Below are 20268 nucleotides of genomic sequence, written 5' to 3'. Positions count from 1 at the left end.
ATATTATTTATTTTTTAAATATAACAATATAAATTCGTGTCCACTGAATGTTAACTAATTAGTATAACTTCTTATAATAGATTGAAGATCAAGAAGTTTTACCACCTGAGATTGTGGAGATAGTTGGCAAAACTTATGAATTTGGGATTTCAGATGATGAAAATAATATGATTGGTGGTGCTGATAAATTCAATGCCATGAAAGTTTGGAATCTTAATGACATTATGTGGAAGAGAATCAAGTCACTCCACCAGATGTCAACTTATTCAAGGAAGAAGCAATGCACCAATGATGACAACTTATTCAAGGAAGAAGCAATGCACCAATGATGAAGGCAACAAGATTAAAAGTGGCTGATATAATTTATACTCTATGATACTTTTCTCTGTGTTATTTATTTTTAGTTTTAATTTATGTTATGTTTTTACTTTTTAGTGCTTCTTGATTTATTATTTTTTTTTGCTTTTTAATGGGATTTTACATTAAGCTACTACATTTTTTTTTTTAAAAAAATATCTTATGTATATGTTAATGTATTTATGACTATAAATTTTAATTTTTTAACATATATAATAATTTTAATTTTTCAATAACATCAAGAGTTATAAAATAATCAGCATTTGGAAACCATCAAGCAGCATGTAGCCCACATTTTTCTAACTATCCAGAATCAGTTCCATTCCTAATGCAGTTGTACTATTATAGATTTAATGTTGATGGTTTACCTTATTTTGTTTTAATATCAGGTTACATGCCATCTGCGAATTCCCTCTTTTATATTATTGTATTGTGTATATTATCACTGAGTAAAAAAAAACAATACGTTAGAATCATGTTATGCATACACACTTTTGATAACAATGAATTATTAATCAAATTTCAAACCTGATAATATAATTCTGAACATAAAACTACGGATAATAGTTATACTTTCATATTTTATACGTTTTAAAAAAATCAAAACAGAACACCACAAATCTGTTTATCTAACCGCATATATTCCCTAACTGTATTCAATTACGAATATCTTAACTAAAATATCTACTATAATATATTCGAAAAGAGTATATTCCATTACTTGAATAAATACGATTTTCTTAAGCATATCATTTTACTAAACTAGCATCCTATATCCTCTCTACCTGTATTCACTTGGAGTTCCTAGATCCATGACTTATATGATGTATATATACTGCGTTCTAGACTAATCAAACCCATCACTTAAAGGAAAAACGCCCTCTTAAGATTCTTTGAAGCCGAAAATAGTTTACCTTGATGAGATTCGTCCATGGAAGACAGCCTGGTTGATCGAAGCCAAAATTCTCCACAGCCTGGAAACCATCCAATGCCAGCTTTGGTGAGAGTTTGAAAATCGTCATGTCAGACAAAAAGGTAAAATAAACATTACAAACTGTCTAATAGATTTCTATTAGATGTAAAGCGCTCATCACTTTATATGCTATTATCGCAGGGCATCAAGATTCATGCTACATGTAAGAAAAACTATCTGAAATCTTTGGGGGAACAATGTAAAGCTGGCGAGTGGAAGACACTATACAACTTTCAAGTGAGTGCAACCGGCAAACATTACAGACCAACGGAGCATATGTATAAGATCACTTTCATCAATTACACGGTTATTAAACCCTCTGAGTTCCAAAACGATGACATGTTTCTTTCATTGGGAAAGTTTGATTCCATTATGAGTGGAAAGTTAGATAACGATATCTTAATAGGTAATTTTCATCTTATATTTATTGGCTATATAACAGTTGATCGTATAAATTTTAATATGTTTTATATTTTCTACCTAGACATTATTGGACAAGCTATTGAAGTTGGTGAGATTCGAACTCTCCAATGTGGTGGAAAGGAGAAAAAAAAGATTGAATTCCAGCTAAGAGACATCAGGTTAAATATTACACAATTTGCTGAGGATATGGAGTCTCATAGAGAGGAAGCACAATTTGGATTTGTTGTTTGTCTCATCCACTTCGCTAAAATAGGGTCCTTTCGAGGTAATATCTGAGATTTACATAATTTCAGAGATTTAAATAAATTGTTGGTGCCTAAAGTTTCTCCTATTTTAGGTAACCTCCAAATCTCAAACGGTTATGATTCTTCACAATTGGTTTTCAATCCTCACATAAAAGAAGCAGTGGAACTAAGAGAAGCGTATGATTTGCAATACCATTTAACAATGAGATAGATTATAAAACCTTTTTTAACTATTTTGTTTTCTAACTCCTATATTATGGGACTGTAGTTACAAATTCCATGACGATTCTATGAGCATTGTTGAAACAAGTGAAGAAGGCAAAGATGTTGTATCTCAAGCCAACGATGGGACTGGACAGATAACTGGATGGGAAGCAGTCGAGGTTAAAACCATATCAGAGATATTTAATTGCACACAGGTTTACATTCTCCCGTGTAATCCATTATTTTTTGACGTTTGTTTTTGAATCTAATTAGTTTAATGTTACATCTGTTTAATTTTACAGGTTGATAAGTGCAAGGTTGTTGCTACAATCTATGCTATAGATACTGATTATGCATGGTATTATTTTGGATGTGATTTGTGTCAAACCAGGACTTATAAAGTCCCCGTTGAAGATATAAATCCTTCTGGCGTAAACAAGCCTTTGTTTTGGTGTGAAAAATGCAAAGAGAATGTGATGAATGTTAAACCAAGGTAAATTTTTGTCTTCTTTAAGTTATCTAATGAACAATCATTAAGATTGCTTGATCTTATTTTGTTATTGTGATTTTAATATTATATATAAGCTCCATCTGATGGCTAAGGATGATACAGCTAAAGCAAAATTTGTACCTCTTGATTGGGTAGCATGGCCAGTTATCGGAGTAAAAGCTGAAAAAATCTCAATGGTTCTTTGGATGAGGTATTTTACTGCCATAAATGCACTTAATATGTTATTGAATTTGTCAATCTTTACCAAAATATTTGTCATAATTTGATTTAGGTTGAAGATTTTGAGATGTTACCTGACTGTATTAATGAAATTGTAGGGAAGACTTATAATTTTGGGGTTACCATCGAAAAACGATCTGAGACTTTTAAGGTACTTAAAGCCTGGTCAGTTTACAACACACTCATGGTTGATTCCCAATCGGAATCTACGTCTGGAAAGGGAATAACAGCAAACTCAGCATCAGAGGTATTTCTCAATTTTATTGATCTGTTTTGTATGCAGTAGATAGTATTGATGTTCATATTGTCATACTTTTGATTGTATTTATTTCAAGTTATACACCTAATATATGTATACATTCTAGGTGTCTCTATTGACTTACAGTGATGAAAGCTCTAGCAAGATGGCAACTCCTTCTAAGCGATCAGTGGACGACATTGTTGATATTCCAGATAACACCTCGACTTCAAAGATGCGCCCTGTCAAAAGTATCAAGATTGAGAAGATGAGCAGTGATGAGCAAGGCTTAAGGAAGAACTGAACTCAGCGCAATATAGTTCAACCACTTTATTATTGGTATTTTTTAGAATTTTTAATAAGTGTTTACATACACACTTTGTCGTTATGCTTTATTTTTTAGGAGTGATGTTTTCAAATCATTATTGTTTTTTTCTTATTGGTTTATAATAAATAATTGGTTTTATAAATGGTAAGCATTATGATTAGAATAACATAATTCAATAACAACGTATGAAATTTTTTTATCTTTAATTAGTGACATACCGAAATATAACTATCTATTGAACAATGTTGAAAGAGATAGCAAAAAAAAAAAACATAAAGATCATTATACTTAAATTTAGATATATAAATAACTAATGCTACCGTTTCAATACAAGTAATATAAGAACAAAATAGTTTTTTATATTTTTAAATTATTAATTGTTAACATATATTATATATGTAGCCAGTTTTCCTATTACCGTATGGAATGCAGATTCAGTTTTTACTTATTAGAAACTGTACTTCGTAAAAAATTATAATCCTTATTAGAATCTATACTTCGTTAAACATTTATAAAGGGAGAAATAAGGGTTTCGCAATAGACGACAATTGAGTTAAGTCAATTTAATCCATGATTCTTCCTAAGGAAAACGGCACAGGGATTGTCTCCCATGGTCAACCATCTCAGAAAAGGAAACATAGAACAGTTAATGATGAGAACGGCAATTCTCAGGCTCGGAGTCAAAAAGCAAATAACAGAATAGTAGTGGTGTTGGAAGATGTCACAAACATATCTCACGTGAAGAGTATGAGTATTCTCCTATTGTCTTTTTTTTATTACACAGCTCGCATTCTTCATCTATATGTACCTGCAAATCTAACGATGATTAGGTGAACATGTTTGAAAATCTAATTTCATACTTTTACTTATTGCAGACAACGAACTCGGACTTCATATACCTTCTACGAAGAGAAACAGACTACATAGAGATGAGGGTTGTGAGTAAACAAGCAAATTACATATGCAGCATTTTATGTTTATGGTTCTTACAAAACATATAACATTGGGTGATTATTTTACTTCGTTAAACATTTAAAAAGGGTGAAATAAGGGTTTCGCAATAGACGACAATTGAGTCAAGTCAATTTAATCCATAATTCTTCCTAAGGAAAACGGCACAGGGATTGTCTCACATGGTCAACCATCTCAGAAAAGGAAACATAGAACAGTTAATGATGAGAACGACAATTCTAAGGCTCGGAGTCAAAAAGCAAATAACAGAATAGTAGTGGTGTTGGAAGATGTCACAAACATACTTCACTTGAAGAGTATGAGTATTCTCCTATTGACTTTTTTTTTATTACACAGCTCGCATTCTTCATCTATATGTACCTGCAAATCTAACAATGATTAGGTGAACATGTTTGAAAATCTAATTTCATACTTTTACTTATTGCAGACAACGAACTCAGACTTCATATACTTTCTACGAAGAGAAACAGACTACATAGAGATGAGGGTTGTGAGTAAACAAGCAAATTACATATGCAGCATTTTATGTTTATGGTTCTTACAAAACATATAACATTGGGTGATTATTTTACAGCAATAGGCCTCAGGATGCTTAAGAGTATGCTTAGGAAAAATGGAAGGAACCAAAAAAGCAATTACAGTCAAGGAACAATTGATTCAAACCAGCATAACAAATCATCCTCATTCAGCAACATTCGCAACGATCCAACTCCTAACTCAATTTTCAAAAAACCACCAAGCAATCAGTCTATTCCTTTGAAATCCATTTTTGGCAGGATATTTAAACCTCAGAGTTGTGATAGACCTCAGAGTGGTGGATTTGGCTCACAAGCGGTTCAAATGCCACATATATCTTCTCCCAGATTTGGAAAGCTTTCACAAACTCCATATGTAGCTGCGACAAGTATGGGTTACTGCAAAAGTAAGAGAAATATAAATTTGTATTAATTTATCCTTTTGTCTCATTTGATACGTGATGTACCCTTATATTTCTTTCTAATGTATCTAAGTTGAACACAGGTAAACGTCTAAAAAACTTACAGTGTTCAACTCCAACAAGAAACAAATTCGCTAGGTGTAAGTTTATATTTTCTTCTTATAATTAAGTTTGCATTATATAACTTTTACATATACAGATTATTATTAATGTGTTGTTTTAGCCAACGACTTTGGAATACTTTCTACTTGGGGACATATATCATCAAATCTCAGCCAAAAAATAACCATTGATGCAAGGAAAAGCAGTACACAATGGCAGAACATTAAAAAAGTACACAAAGATCAAAGTTTGATCATGCCGTTATTGAACCTAAAAGGTTATTTCGAACTGATGATGAAGGTATATTGTTTTTTGTAGTATGGGTAATATATTTATACAGATCAACTTTTCTTAATTTATTATTTGGTAAATTAACAAATAAATAATGCAGATGTAGTAGAAGCCCAATATAATCAGGAATACGATCTAAGCAGTGAATAAAGTGATGTATATTCTGATTTTTCATCTCGTGATGCCTATATTTTTAAGGACGTAGAGAAGATTGACTTCCAGACCATTATTGCCCGAAAAAATGCATGATGCCAAGAAAGTAGAGAGTAAACTAAAAACTATTTCAAAATCAGGGCTGAAAATGATTGGTAAGTTATTAGTTTTAGAAGGTTTGTTATGAATATATTTTTTACAAGCTCGGTGACAACAATTGCTATTGTGTTTCTCTGATTTTTACAGCATATGTTGATGAGGGTAATCCCACCTTCAAATGTGAGTATTGTAAGGCTAAAATGTGGTATGGTGAACGTTTAGACCGAAAGACAAGATCAAAGAAGAAACCTATTTTCTTACTATGTTGTGGACAAGGACAAGTCAAGCTGCCTACGTTGAGAGAGAGTCCATTAGCTATAAAACAATTGCTTTATGGGAAAGATGAGAAAAGTCGATACTACCAGAAAAAATTAAGAGCATTGAATATGCTATTTTCATTTACTTCTCTCGGTGGAAAAGTTGATCGCTCTATTCCTAATGGTGTTGGTCCAAAATATTTTACACTGCATGGGGAGAACTACCATCTAATGGGCAGTATGAAACCAGATATTGGTGATTCGGCTAAGTTTTTGCAGCTATACATTGTTGACATTGACACTGAGGTTGATGATAGAGACTCGGTTATGAGGTACTGACGATAATTTCTAATTACAGCTATAACTTATATTACCCTGATGTGTTCGATAATAAATTTTAATTAAATTTCTTTTCAGAAAGTACAACACAGAAGCAGATAAAGCAAAGAAGCAGGCTTTGAGAAAACAGATTATTGATGATATTATAAAAGTTCTCGACGATGTTAATCCTTATGGGAAGCAGTTTCGGCAGGCACGTGAGAGATTGAGCATGGAACCTAATGAAAAGATTCATATGAGGATAGTGAGTAATCATGAAAAAGATTGACGAACGTATGATACGCCTACTGTGTCCGAAGTGGCCGCTTTAAGTTCTGGAGACTTCAAATTGGAGATGGACAGGCGTGACATTGTTTTACAAGAGAAACAGACTGGCTGGTTGAAAAGGATTAGTGAGATACATCCTTCTTATCTTGCACTTCAGTATCCTCTTATTTTTGCCTATGGAGAAGATGGATTCAGACTTGGAATTAAAAAAAAATCTGAGGACCCAGAACTTTATGAAGTGGTTAAAGACATGATGATTCTAGGCCCTTGTGGAGTTGTCAGTATGAAATCACCATGTATGGAAAATGGGAAATGTTCAAAACTATTTCCAAAGGAGAAGGGATAATAATCATTTTGTTGAGAAGAAGGGTTTCAAGTGCGACAACAGATATGTTATACCATATAATAGAACTTTGTCTCTTATGTACAGAGCTCATATTAATGTGGAGTGGTGTAATCAATCTGATTCTATCAAATACCTGTTCGAGTATATCAACAAGGGACAGGATCGAATTACTGTTACGGTTGAGGCGCCTAAAGAAGGAGGATCTTTGGAGAACACTGATGTGAAACAGAAAGCAAACCCAGAAAAGAAAAATGAAACTAAAGATTTTTTTGATGGCAGGTATTTATATATATATATATTAATCAGGTGTTGTGTTAATTTACTATAAGCGATTTTTCCATAAAGTCTTACACTATTTTTATTTGTATGGAAAATTTGGTTTTTTTTCCAGATACGTCTCTGCATGTGAATCTTCATGGAGAACTCTAAAGTTTCCTATTCATTACAGATCAGTGCCAGTTGAGAAAATACAGTTTAATTTACCAGGAAAGCAGATAATTATCTTCAAGGACGACGACACATATGAGGAAGTCTTGATGAACTGAGCTACAACCATGAAGAGTTAAGTGAAGAACACGATAGGGACATCGTAAAGATGACTGATGAGCAGAGGAACATTTGCGAGGAGATTATGGATGCAGTTATAGAAAAGAAAGGAGGTCTTTTCTTTGTCTATGGATTTGGTGGGACTGGAAAGACATTTTTGTGGAGATTGTTATCTGCACCTATTAGATCTAGGGGTAAGATTGTTTTGAATGTTGCCTCAAGTGGTATTGCTTCGCTTCTTTTACAAGGAGGAAGGACTGCACATTCTAGATTTGGAATACCTATCGATCCTGATGAATACTCTCTCTGTAATTTGCCACCAAGGACTGATTCTGCTAATTTGGTTAAAGAAGCCTCGCTGATAATTTGGGATGAAGCACCTATGATGAGCAAACATTGTTTTGAGTCATTGGACAGAAGCTTAGCAGACATTATGAGAAATAAAGAAAAGATGCTATTTGCTGGAAAAGTTGTTGTATTAGGTGGTGATTTCAGGCAAGTACTGCATGTTTTTAATGGTGGATCAAGAGCTGAAATTGTGATTAATTCTCTAAATTCATCCTATCTGTGGAAACATTGCAGAGTATTCAAACTAACCAAAAATATAAGGTTGTTGTCGTCTAATATGTCTGCGGATGAGCTGAAGGACCTTGAGTCATTTTCGCAATGGATATTGGATGTTGGAGATGGAGTATCTGGTGATTGTAATGATGGTGATGCACTAATCACTATTCCAGATGAGTTTCTGATTATGGATTAAAACGATCCTATAGAATCAATCAGCAAAGAAGTATATGGGGATGCATTAGCTCTACACCAGCAGAGAGATCCTATTTTTTTTCCAAGAGAGAGCGATTCTCTGCCCGACTAATGAGGACGTGAACAATATAAATCATCATATGTTGGATAAACTATATGGTAAGTACATTTTCATCACATCAGATTTTGATCCATACTTTTTTATAAACGTGTAACATAAGTCAAAACTGTAAAAAAAATTCAGGTGAGGAAAGAATATATCTAAGCTCTGACAGCATAGACCCATCTGATACACGATCCGTTAATGATCAAGCTCTCACACCAGATTTTCTAAACAGTATCAAGGCATCAGGTTTACCAAATCACAAGCTTAGGTTGAAAATTGGATGCCCAGTCATGTTGATGAGGAATATTGATCATGTTGGAGGATTGATGAATGGAACTAGATTGCAGATTATAGATATGTCTGATTTATGTGTCAAGGCTCGAATTATTACAGGTAAGAAAGTTGGAGAAGTTTTTTTAATTCCTAGATTGTTCATCACTCCATCAGACAAGAAGTTGTCATTCAAGATGAGGAGAAGGCATCTTCCAATCTGTGGCCTTTGCTATCACGATTAATAAAAGTCAGGGGCAATCTCTCTCACATGTTGGAATATTTTTACCTCAACCAGTGTTTTCTCACGGACAACTCTATGTTGCTATCTCTAGGGTCACATCCAAGAAAGGTTTGAAGATTTTGATTGTTGATGAGGATGGAAAGCCTCAGAAACAAACAAAAAATGTTGTTTTCAAAGAGATTTTTCAAAATCTCTAAGTATGATTTTCTATTTCACACTAAGTTTGTTTTTATTTCACGGAAATGTGTTTTATTCCACACCATATGCGTGTGTGATTAAGCTCAAACAGTTGGAGCTTTAGTAAAAGTTCCTTATGGATTCAAAATATTTATATCGCATTCTATATTTTATTATAAAAGCAGATGTTATATAATAATCAGTGAAAACTAATCGTCAATTAGCAAGATGTCCCAATTTCCATATCTATCCAGAATCAGTTCAATTCCTAACGAACTATACATTACTCTGTACAAAAACTATTTGAGTAGTAATATGTTACCTGATATACATTGCTCTGCACAAAAACATATCGACCGTGAAGACAATCACTGCCGAGCAGTTTATGAGGCACTTCATTGTGTTGAACTCCTTCTCTGTTCCTTCGTTAGGGAAATGGCCGCGAGGGTATAACTCACGAAGAAGCTGGTCATTTAGCTGGAACGCGTTCAGTAACGAGTCTTATGCATACTTTGATCACATCATAAACTACAGTGGCATATATACATGTGTGAGAGCTTGCTCTGTTCAATATGAATGGGAAGCCTAGGAGAAGTATAAACAAACCTGCATCGAGTTAGCAGCTTAGTTCTTGGAAGACAATAGGAGGTTGTTCAGAACTGGTAAGCCCTGTTCAGCTTTGGCATTTAGCCTCTCTGTATGGTGAAAAGGTTTAAAACCAAAAATGTTTATAAAACAAGAATGAAACTTCTTAGAAGAGGGAGCTTACATGTAATCTCTGCCTTCAGGGAAAATATCAAGCCACAAAGCATCTCTTGGATCCTTTAAACTCGAAACTATCTGCCTCAAGTTCGCGTCATCAACTTCCCATCTCCGCTCAACGGGGAAAAACTCAAAGAGGTGAAACTCCCAACCAAACAGAGGTTACTTCATGAAGCTGCTCTTAAGCACATACTTCATGTTCCCAATATGGCCTTTGCACAGTGCAAGATCCCAGAATCAGTTCCATTACTAACGAACTATTCATTACTCTATACAAAAATTATTTGAGTAGTAATATATTACCTAATATACGCTAAAAACGTTCTCATTGCATCTGAATCTCCTTATATGATTTTCCTTACGTGTATATAAAATCTGTAAAATAAAAAAAACAAAAGTGGTGTCTTTTGTTGTTGCAATAGTTTATTATTACTGACAGGAAACAGAAGGTAACAATTAAATTGTATAGTACGATGGTATTAAGAAGAACACTTATCTCCTATTGATTCTTTGTATTTCACAACGTAATATGAGATCTTTGAGTATTATTATTTCTCAATATTTAAAGAATATAAATAAAATATTACAGTAATAATAACCTGATACAAATTATATTTAAAATTACAAAGAATAAAACTTTATGGTAGAAAAATATTATTTTGCTTTTTTTTTTTAATATTTAGAAAGTTTTAATTGTAAAAAATACTTTCATATGTACAAATGGAGCTACAGTTTTAACACATGCATTTAAAATATACCTTTCAAGTTTCGGTGTCCATCAGAATTTTTACGGCTTAAACTTTGAATCCGTTTTTACTCTCTTTGAAGTCATCACAACATGTTCTATCTCATTGAAAGAAAGAAAGTCATTGGTTACAACCTGCCAAACAGATTGAAAAAGAAAAAAAGTTAGATCTGTCTTAGTTTTGATCTTCATAAGCATTTAAACTTAACGATATAGATATCACAGAGAATTAAGAGAAACATATATAACTTACAGGTGATTCACCGATGAGCATCAAACTAAGGTCGTCTGTCTGTAGATCGCCTTATTCTTCAATTTTGAGAAACCGACAGTAGAGAGAGGATAAAGTGGATGTTTTGTCCACATATTAATCTTAGATAATATAAACATGTTAAGGTTAATATAATGGGATAGAGCCCATTTGTTATTTAGAATTCATATATTACAGACCTAACATAATATGTTTGGTAAAGATATAATAAAAATATATAAATAGATTTATTGCAAACTGTTTAAATATTACATTATTTAGTCAAATATTAAAGTCTGATAAGGTAATATATCGTTTATCTTAAAATACGTTATTTTCAATATGATATAATTTTAAATTTAATTTCTATTAATGAATATATATTTTATAAATAGTTTATAAAAATCATCACAATAATTATAGCCAACAAAAGCTTCTGTAATTATTGTTATTATAAATTTTATTAAAAAATAACTAATTTATGGGCTGAATATTATTTTAACAAAAAATAATAACATAAACATGTATGTTGTTAGGTTTTTGTTTAGAATCATAACTATGCGATGTGTACAATAATATTTATGACTAAGATAAATATCGTCATCGCATATAAATAATACTCTAACTTGATGTTATAGTTCACAGATAATAAATTTATACTTTAAAATTAGCGAGTTTGTTTGTCATTAACGCAATAACATATATTTTTTCTTTGTAGCTTGAAATAATATTACGCATACAATTTACAAACGAAGTATACATGATTTGATAGCTTTGAATTTTACGTGAAACAAATCCTGGAAGCGCGGATCCTAATCTAGTAACTGGTTTATTATACATAGTGAACATAGAATTGAATGCCAAGCAGTAGGTGACGTAGCCGTTCAGTTTGAGCGAGAACTAGTTCATTGTCAACAATCTGGAGATCTTGAAATCTGTTTATTGCAATTTTGGCATACTAATCAATTCACTGATAGTATTCTTTTTTTTTTGTAGTTGTTTGGTTAAATTACATATAACTCTCGGGTTAATATGTATTATTAGATTTACCTCCGTGTTTAGTTTCTTTATAGGGTTTGAAGAATGCAACCAGGAACTGTGGAACCCTGACGTATCTTAAGTTAATGAGATACGGTCAAGCTATATCATATACTTATTAAGTATATAGGAAAATATAGTATTTAATAATGAATTTAAACTCAGGTTCTCCTTTGCAATTGCGAACGAACATTCATCGGACTGGAATGATGGTGGTGCTGGAAACTTTTATATTATTGATATTATATTTAATTTCTCTTTATTTAAGTAATATCAAACAATTAAATTAATATTTTTAATGTCATTATAATTGAATAAGATTATTATTATTATATTTTTTCCACCAAGCTATATATCACTATCTTAATAATACATGTAAACATACATAATTGATACATAATGATACGATAACATACAAAATATAGTCGATAATGAGAAATCATATAAATGTAAAAATCAATATAAAAAATCATATTAATGCATATAGGCCATCCACTTAAAAAAATATAAAATAGAATTACCAAGTTTTTATAACACTGGATATTGCACCCCAAGTATATACATCAAGCATAAATCCAATGTATCGTTATAGTTTAGATAGGTTTAGGATGATTTCCTAGAAAAAGGGAAAATTACATAACGAAAATTACAACAAACTATTAATAATCATTGGTTCCTTGTTTACACAATTAACCCACCTTTTGATTGAAATATAATTATAGTGCTTGTTTAATATATAACTAGATTAACATATGTGCTTGCGCGGAATGAGCATTATATATATAAATTATTTTATGTATTATATGTTATTATATATTGTGAAATAATAAATATATATTGAATAATTAAAAATCAGTAACTATTACATATACAATTAAATTGGTGCGTAAATATAAATCAATTTTATTAATCCAAGCAATAATTTTTTTTTATTTGATAGGATATATAATAAAATTTAAATGATATTAACATACATAGTATATTTTAAATATTAATATCTATTAAATTATGCTTTCTACTCATATGTTCTTTTTAATTATTTGTATCATTTATAGCAAAAACTTTAAATTATTGATAACAAATTCATTTATTGTGGGATCAATAGTTTTAGTACTTTTACAATTTAAAAAAAAAATTAAGTTGTCAATGTTTGTTCAAAGCTTTTATCAAAGAAATTGTTCAAAGTAAATTTTAAAATTAAAATATTTATGTATTTTATATGGTATATAGTTTAAATTAAAACGATATATATATATATATATATATAAAAGTTTTTTTTAATCTCAATAATTAATTAAATTAGATTTTCTACTTATATAATTTTGTAATTTATAGCAGTTTTAGTAATTTATAGTCGTTTTCAAAAATTCAAAATATAACATATACAGAAAAATCTAATTTTTTATATTGTAAATGTGATTTTTTTCATTTATTTTAATAATTTAAAATTAAGCAAATATGATAGAAGATACACTTTTTTTATCAAATCTTTATTATTTAAAATCATTAATTGTCATATATGTACTTTAGCCACATTAGGCAAATCTATAATTTTTTAAAGAAAATAATAAAGAATATTAATAATGAATTTATGGTGAATTTAATAAAAAGCTTATTATATAATTAGATGGAACAACATATATTTCTAATGATTCTAAGAATGATCTTATTGATAACACGTAACTACGAAAAGAAGTTGTAATATATAAGGGACTAGATCAAGAGTTACTTAATTTGTGAAGTTACTAGTGCCACATAAATGAATTAGTCATATTTTTGAGTTATTTACTCCAGCTTGGTGTTTAATTCAATCTTTAGCATCATTATTTAGTTGACTGTACATTTGTGATAATTATTTTGATAATTAAGCTCATGGTCCAGTGATTTTCTCAAAGCGAAGGTTTTTTCAATATCTCCATTTAAGCATGAGATATGAGAGGTAGTGTGGAAACCACACGTGAAAGCGGTGGACGGTTTGGACAGAACCAGTTAATGTCTTTCTCAACTTTTTGTTTCTTAGACGTCGTGAGAAGTCGTACGTTAATTTCTTTTTTTTTTAACAGTCGTACGTTAACTTATGTCGTGGAATTATAAAAGCTAGAAGAGCCGAGCCACTAGCTATTTTTTAGAGTGATCGTGACACCCGGTTCCAGAGGGTTCCGGGTTTAGCTAAATCTGGTACGGGCAAACCGTCTTTAGCAAAAACCGCCAACTTTAACTCAAACCAACTTTTTCTAGGCTGGAATCTGCTTGACAAAAATCAAAGGGAAAGAGAAAAAAAAAGGAATGAACAACTTTTCAAACAGGCCGTTCAGTGAAGACCAAACCAAAACCTAAACTCGACTGAATACTAACCCATCATCGTAAATTTAGGCCTAGACAAACCACAAACACGACATCTCTAAGAAACAAGCAATGACTCAAAATACAAGAGCCCAGCTCTGTACCCTCGAAGCCCCGGCCAGTCACAATGTGCAGGAACTCACTTCTGCCCCGTTAAGCTTAGTTATATAGGTTAAGTGCCTATAGTCACCGCCCGTAGACCCTTGTCGATCGCTGGGATACGACGTGGATCGACTCAGCCACCGTATCCCCACCAAAACTCTAACGTGCATGAACTCACCTCTGCCCCGCTAAGCCATAGGCCAGACTCCAACATGTAGGAACTCACCTCTGCCCCGCTGAGTCAGACTCCAACAATTATTAGTCTTCCGCAATTTTCAAACAATACATGTCTAGTCCTATTCATTATTAAGCATAGGGTTACTATGTTCAATCAAACAATAACGTAAGTACCTATGCTCGCAATAGCGACCAATAAGAAAAACACTCGCACATACGTGTACATCGATAGCATATATAAGAAAACAGACACCTGGTTGAGTCATTATAGCTCAACTCGAAACATGCAAGACCAGAATAACGCAAGCTAACCTAGTAAACAGTAAATGTGGAAGCGTTGGGTGATAAGTGCAAGGTTGTTGCTACAATCTGTGCTATAGATACTGATTATGCATGGTATTATTTTGGATGTGATTTGTGTCAAACCAGGATTTATAAAGTCCCCGTTGAAGATATAAATCTTTCTGGCGTAAACAAGCCTTTGTTTGGTGTGAAAACTGCAAAGAGAATGTGATGAATGTTAAACCAAGGTAAAATTTTGTCTTCTTTAAGTTATCTAACGAACAATCATTAAGATTTCTTGATCTTATTTTGTTATTGTGATTTTAATATTAGATATAAGCTCCATCTGATGGCTAAGGATGATACAGCTAAAGCAAAATTTGTGCTTCTTGATTGGGTTGCATGGCCAGTTATCGAAGTAAAAGCTGAAAAAATTCTCAATGGTTCTTTGGATGAGGTATTTTACTGCCATAAATGCACTTAATATGTTATTGAATTTGTCAACCTTTACCAAAAGATTTGTTATAGTTTGATTTAGGTTGAAGATCCTGAGATGTTGCTTGACTGTATTAATGAAATTGTGGGGAAGACTTATAATTTTGGGGTTACCATCGAAAAAGGATCTGAGACTTTTAAGGTACTTATAGCCTGGTCAGTTTACAACACACTCATGGTTGATTCCCAATCGGAATCTATGTCTGGAAAGGGAATAACAGCAAACTCAGCATCAGAGGTATTTCTCGATTTTATTGATCTGTTTTGTATGCAGTAGATAGTATTGATGTTCATATTGTCATACTTTTGATTGTATTTATTTCAAGTTATACACCTAATATATGTATACACTCTAGGTGTCTCTATTGACTTACAGTGATGTAAGCTCTAGCAAGATGGCAACTCCTTCTAAGCGATCAGTGGACGAAATTGTTGATATTCCATATAACACCTCGACTTCAAAGATGCGCCCTGTCAAAAGTATCAAGATTGAGAAGATGAGCAGTGATGAGCAAGGCTTAAGGAAGAACTGAACTCAGCGCTATGTAGTTCAACCACTTTATTATTGGTGTTTTTTAGAATTTTTAATAAGTGTTTACATACACACATTGTCGTTATGCTTTATTTTTTAGGAGAGATGTTTTCAAATCATTATTGTTTTTTCATATTGGTTTATAATAAATAATTGGTTTTATAAATGTTAAGCATTATGATTAGAATAACATAATTCAATAACAACGTATGAAATTTTTTTATCTTGAATTAGTGACATACCGAAATATATCTATTGAACAGTTTTGAAAGAGATAGCAAAAAAAAAAGCATAAAGATCATTATACTTTAATTTAGATATATAAATAACTAATGCTACTGTTTCAATACAAGTAATATAAGAACAAAATAGTTATTTATATTTATAAATTATTAATTGTTAACATATATTATATATGTAGCCAGTTTTCCTATTACCGTATGGAATGCAGATTCAGTTTTTACTTATTAGAAACTGTACCTCGTAAAAAATTATAATCCTTATCAGAAATTATACTTCGTTACATTTAAAAAGGGCGAAATAAGGGTTTCGCAATAGACGACAATTGAGTCAGGTCAATTTAATCCATGATTCTTCCTAAGGAAAACGGCACAGGGATTGTCTCCCATGGTCAACCATCTCAGAAAAGGAAACATAGAACAGTTAATGATGAGAACGGCAATTCTCAGGCTCGGAGTCAAAAAGCAAATAACAGAATAGTAGTGGTGTTGGAAGATGTCACAAACATACCTCACGTGAAGAGTATGAGTATTCTCCTATTGTCTTTTTTTTTATTACACAGCTCGCATTCTTCATCTATATGTACCTGCAAATCTAACGATGATTAGGTGAACATGTTTGAAAATCTAATTTCATACTTTTACTTATTGCAGACAACGAACTCGGACTTCATATACCTTCTACGAAGAGAAACAGACTACATAGAGATGAGGGTTGTGAGTAAACAAGCAAATTACATATGCAGCATTTTATGTTTATGGTTCTTACAAAACATATAACATTGGGTGATTATTTTACAGTAATAGGCCTCAGGATGCTTAGGCAAAATGGAAGGAACCAAAAAAGCAATTACAGTCAAGGAACAATTGATTCAAACCAGCATAACAAATCATCCTCATTCAGCAACATTCGCTTCAAATGAGTTGAATACTTTATCAGGTATTTTGTCACATACAGAGGTCCTGACACCATTAAAGCAACCTTTAGACAAGCTAAGGAAAGCGCCGGATATGCAGGATAACGATCCAACTCCTAACTCAATTTTAAAAAAACTACCAAGCAATCAGTCTATACCTTTGAAATCCATTTTTGGGAGGATATTTAAGGATATTGATATACCATGGATTTGACTCATTTTCATCCATGGTATATAAGTGTTTTACTATCTATATATTATATATTCTATCCTATTAGGTATGTTTTCAAGTTTAGGAATATCTTGGAGTAAAGTGATGATTATGGAGCATTTAGGAGCTTAAAAGAAATTTCATCCGAGATGACCATTAGAGGTCGATACGAAGAAGAAGCAATCGTTCGATGCACATCCAGTGCCATCGATCGATACAGAAGAGAAGCCTCGACGATTGAAGATTATGATCGATCGATGTACATCCTGTACCATCGATCGATGTCGAGACGCGAGATGCGCGACTTGGTTCCAGCCGACTTTAAACCCAAGGCTTCACCAAATTACAAGATTACCCCTGGCGAGTTTTTAACCTAATAGTTATATACTTGCCTAAGTGTGAGGAGGCAAGAGAGCTTTTAGCCACCATTATATTCTTATTTTCAGTAGAGAGTTTTAGGAGAAAAAATCATAGAGAGATTTGTGATTGGAACTCCATTGATTCATCTATTCTATTCTATGCAGTTTTTATCTATATTTTGTGTCATGAATTGCTTAGCTAAGTCTGAGTAGTTCACTTGTTAGATTCAGGGTTCAAATAGGTTAGAGAGATTAGCCCCAACTATAGATTTGCTAAGTTGTGATATTCATTGATTGATTATTCATTAATGCACCTGAATAGAAAACATGCATCTAATATCTTCCAATAAATTACACCCCCAATCATCTTGTTAGTCGAGCAATAGACTTGCTCAATTAGGATTGCTATTTACTTTTAAACCCATAAAACAACAAACACCTAGAATTAATAACTTGACTAGATTTAATAGGTTCCCTAGCTCCTTGTGGATTTGATCCCTAAGTACTACAACTGAACCTCTTATTTGAGAGAGTAATTCACTCCTTAGGGTAATTTGAGTGGTATCAGATATCTCTAACATACCTCAGAGTTGTGACAGACCTCAGAGTGGTGGATATGGCTCACAAGCGGTTCAAATGCCACATATATCTTCTCCCAGATTTGGAAAGCTTTCACAAACTCCATATGTAGTTGCGACAAGTATGGGTTACTGCAAAAGTAAGAGAAATATAATTTTTTATTAATTTATCCATTTGTCTCATTTGATACCTGATGTACCCTTATATTTCTTTCTAATGTATCTAAGTTGAACACAGGGAAACGTCTAAAAAACTTACAGTGTCCAACTCCAACAAGAAACAAATTCGCTAGGTGTAAGTTTATATTTTTTTCTTATAAGTTTGCATTATATAACTTTTACATATACATATTATTATTAATTTGTGTTGTTTTAGCCAATGACTTTGGAATACTTTCTACTCGGGGACATATATCATCAAATCGCAGCCAACAAATAACCATTGATGCAAGGAAAAGCAGTACACAATGGCAGAACATTAAAAAAAGTACACAAAGATCAAAGTTTGATCATGCCGTTATTGAACCTAAAAGGTTATTTCGAACTGATGATGAAGGTATATTGTTTTTTGTAGTACGGGTAATATATTAATACAGATCAACTTTTCTTAATTTATTATTTGGTAAATTAATAAATAAATAATGCAGACGTAGTAGAAGCCCAACATAATCAGGAATACGATCTAAGCAGTGAAGAAAGTGATGTATATTCTGATTTTTCATCTCGTGATGCCTATATTTTTAAGGACGTAGAGAAGTTTGACTTCCAGGCCATTATTGCCCGAAAAAAAAATGCATGATGCCAAGAAAGCAGAGAGTAAACTAAAAACTATTTCAAAATCAGGGCTGAAAATGATTGGTAAGTTTTTAGTTTTAGAAGGTTTGTTATGAATATATTTTTTACAAGCTCGATGACAACAATTACTATTGTATTTTTCTGATTTTTACAGCATATGTTGATGAAGGTAATTCCACTATCAAATGTGAGTATTATAAGGCTAAAATGTGGTATGGTGAACGTTTAGACCGAAAGACAAGATCAAAGAAGAAACCTATTTTCTCACTATGTTGTGGACAAGGACAAGTCAAGCTGCCTACGTTGAGAGAGAGTCCATTAGCTATAAAACAATTGCTTTATGGGAAAGATGAGAAAAGTCGATACTACCAGAAAAACTTAAGAGCATTGAATATGCTATTTTCATTTACTTCTCTCAGTGGAAAAGTTGATCGCTCTATTCCTAATGGTGTTGGTCCAAAACTTTTACACTGCATGGGGAGAACTACCATCTAATGGGCAGTATGAAACCAGATATTGGTGATTCGGCTAAGTTTTTGCAGCTATACATTGTTGACATTGACACTGAGGTTGATGATAGAGACTCGGTTATGAGGTACTGACGATAATTTCTAATTACAGCTATAACTTATATTACCCTGATGTGTTCGATAATAAATTTTAATTAAATTTCTTTTCAGCAAGTACAACACAGAAGCAGATAAAGCAAAGAAGCAGGCTTTGAGAAAACAGATTATTGAGGATATTATAAAAGTTCTCGACGATGTTAATCCTTATGGGAAGCAGTTTCGGCAGGCACGTGAGAGATTGAGCATGGAACCTAATGAAAAGATTCATATGAGGATAGTGAGTAATCATGAAAAAGATTGACGAACGTATGATACGCCTACTGTGTCCGAAGTGGCCGCTTTAAGTTCTGGAGACTTCAAATTGGAGATGGACAGGCGTGACATTGTTTTACAAGAGAAACAGACTGGCTGGTTGAAAAGGATTAGTGAGATACATCCTTCTTATCTTGCACTTCAGTATCCTCTTATTTTTGCCTATGGAGAAGATGGATTCAGACTTGGAATTAAAAAA

General features: G+C 32.4%; 1 protein-coding gene across 7 annotated transcripts in view; it reads right to left on the bottom strand.

Annotated features, from left to right (window-relative positions):
* Window positions 1-651: 651 nt before the first annotated feature.
* LOC106302035 overlaps window positions 652-20268 on the bottom strand; it is a 26654-nt gene continuing 7037 nt past the window's right edge. For 2 of the 7 annotated variants that reach the window (XR_001262320.1, XR_001262321.1), the window contains 3 exons: window positions 18399-18525; window positions 16840-16915; window positions 13817-16028 (listed from right to left, as the gene is read on the bottom strand). Coding sequence is in view for 1 of the 7 variants with exons in the window: in XM_013738549.1 (XP_013594003.1) it covers window positions 775-802; window positions 1272-1331; window positions 3316-3412; window positions 4237-4306; window positions 18399-18525 (382 nt within the window). In the remaining 6 variants the exon portion in view is untranslated. Of the gene's footprint in view, window positions 803-1271; window positions 1332-3315; window positions 3413-4236; window positions 4307-4753; window positions 4831-4952; window positions 5385-13816; window positions 16029-16839; window positions 16916-18398; window positions 18526-20268 lie in introns of those variants that run through there. The other 5 variants (XM_013738549.1, XR_001262322.1, XR_001262323.1 and 2 more) reach the window with 5 other exon arrangements.

This window comes from Brassica oleracea, chromosome C7 (assembly GCF_000695525.1).
Source record: "Brassica oleracea var. oleracea cultivar TO1000 chromosome C7, BOL, whole genome shotgun sequence".
Lineage (NCBI taxonomy): Eukaryota > Viridiplantae > Streptophyta > Magnoliopsida > Brassicales > Brassicaceae > Brassica > Brassica oleracea.
The sequence above is the reverse complement of the archived record's forward strand: the minus strand, read 5'-3'. Positions and strand labels throughout refer to the sequence as shown.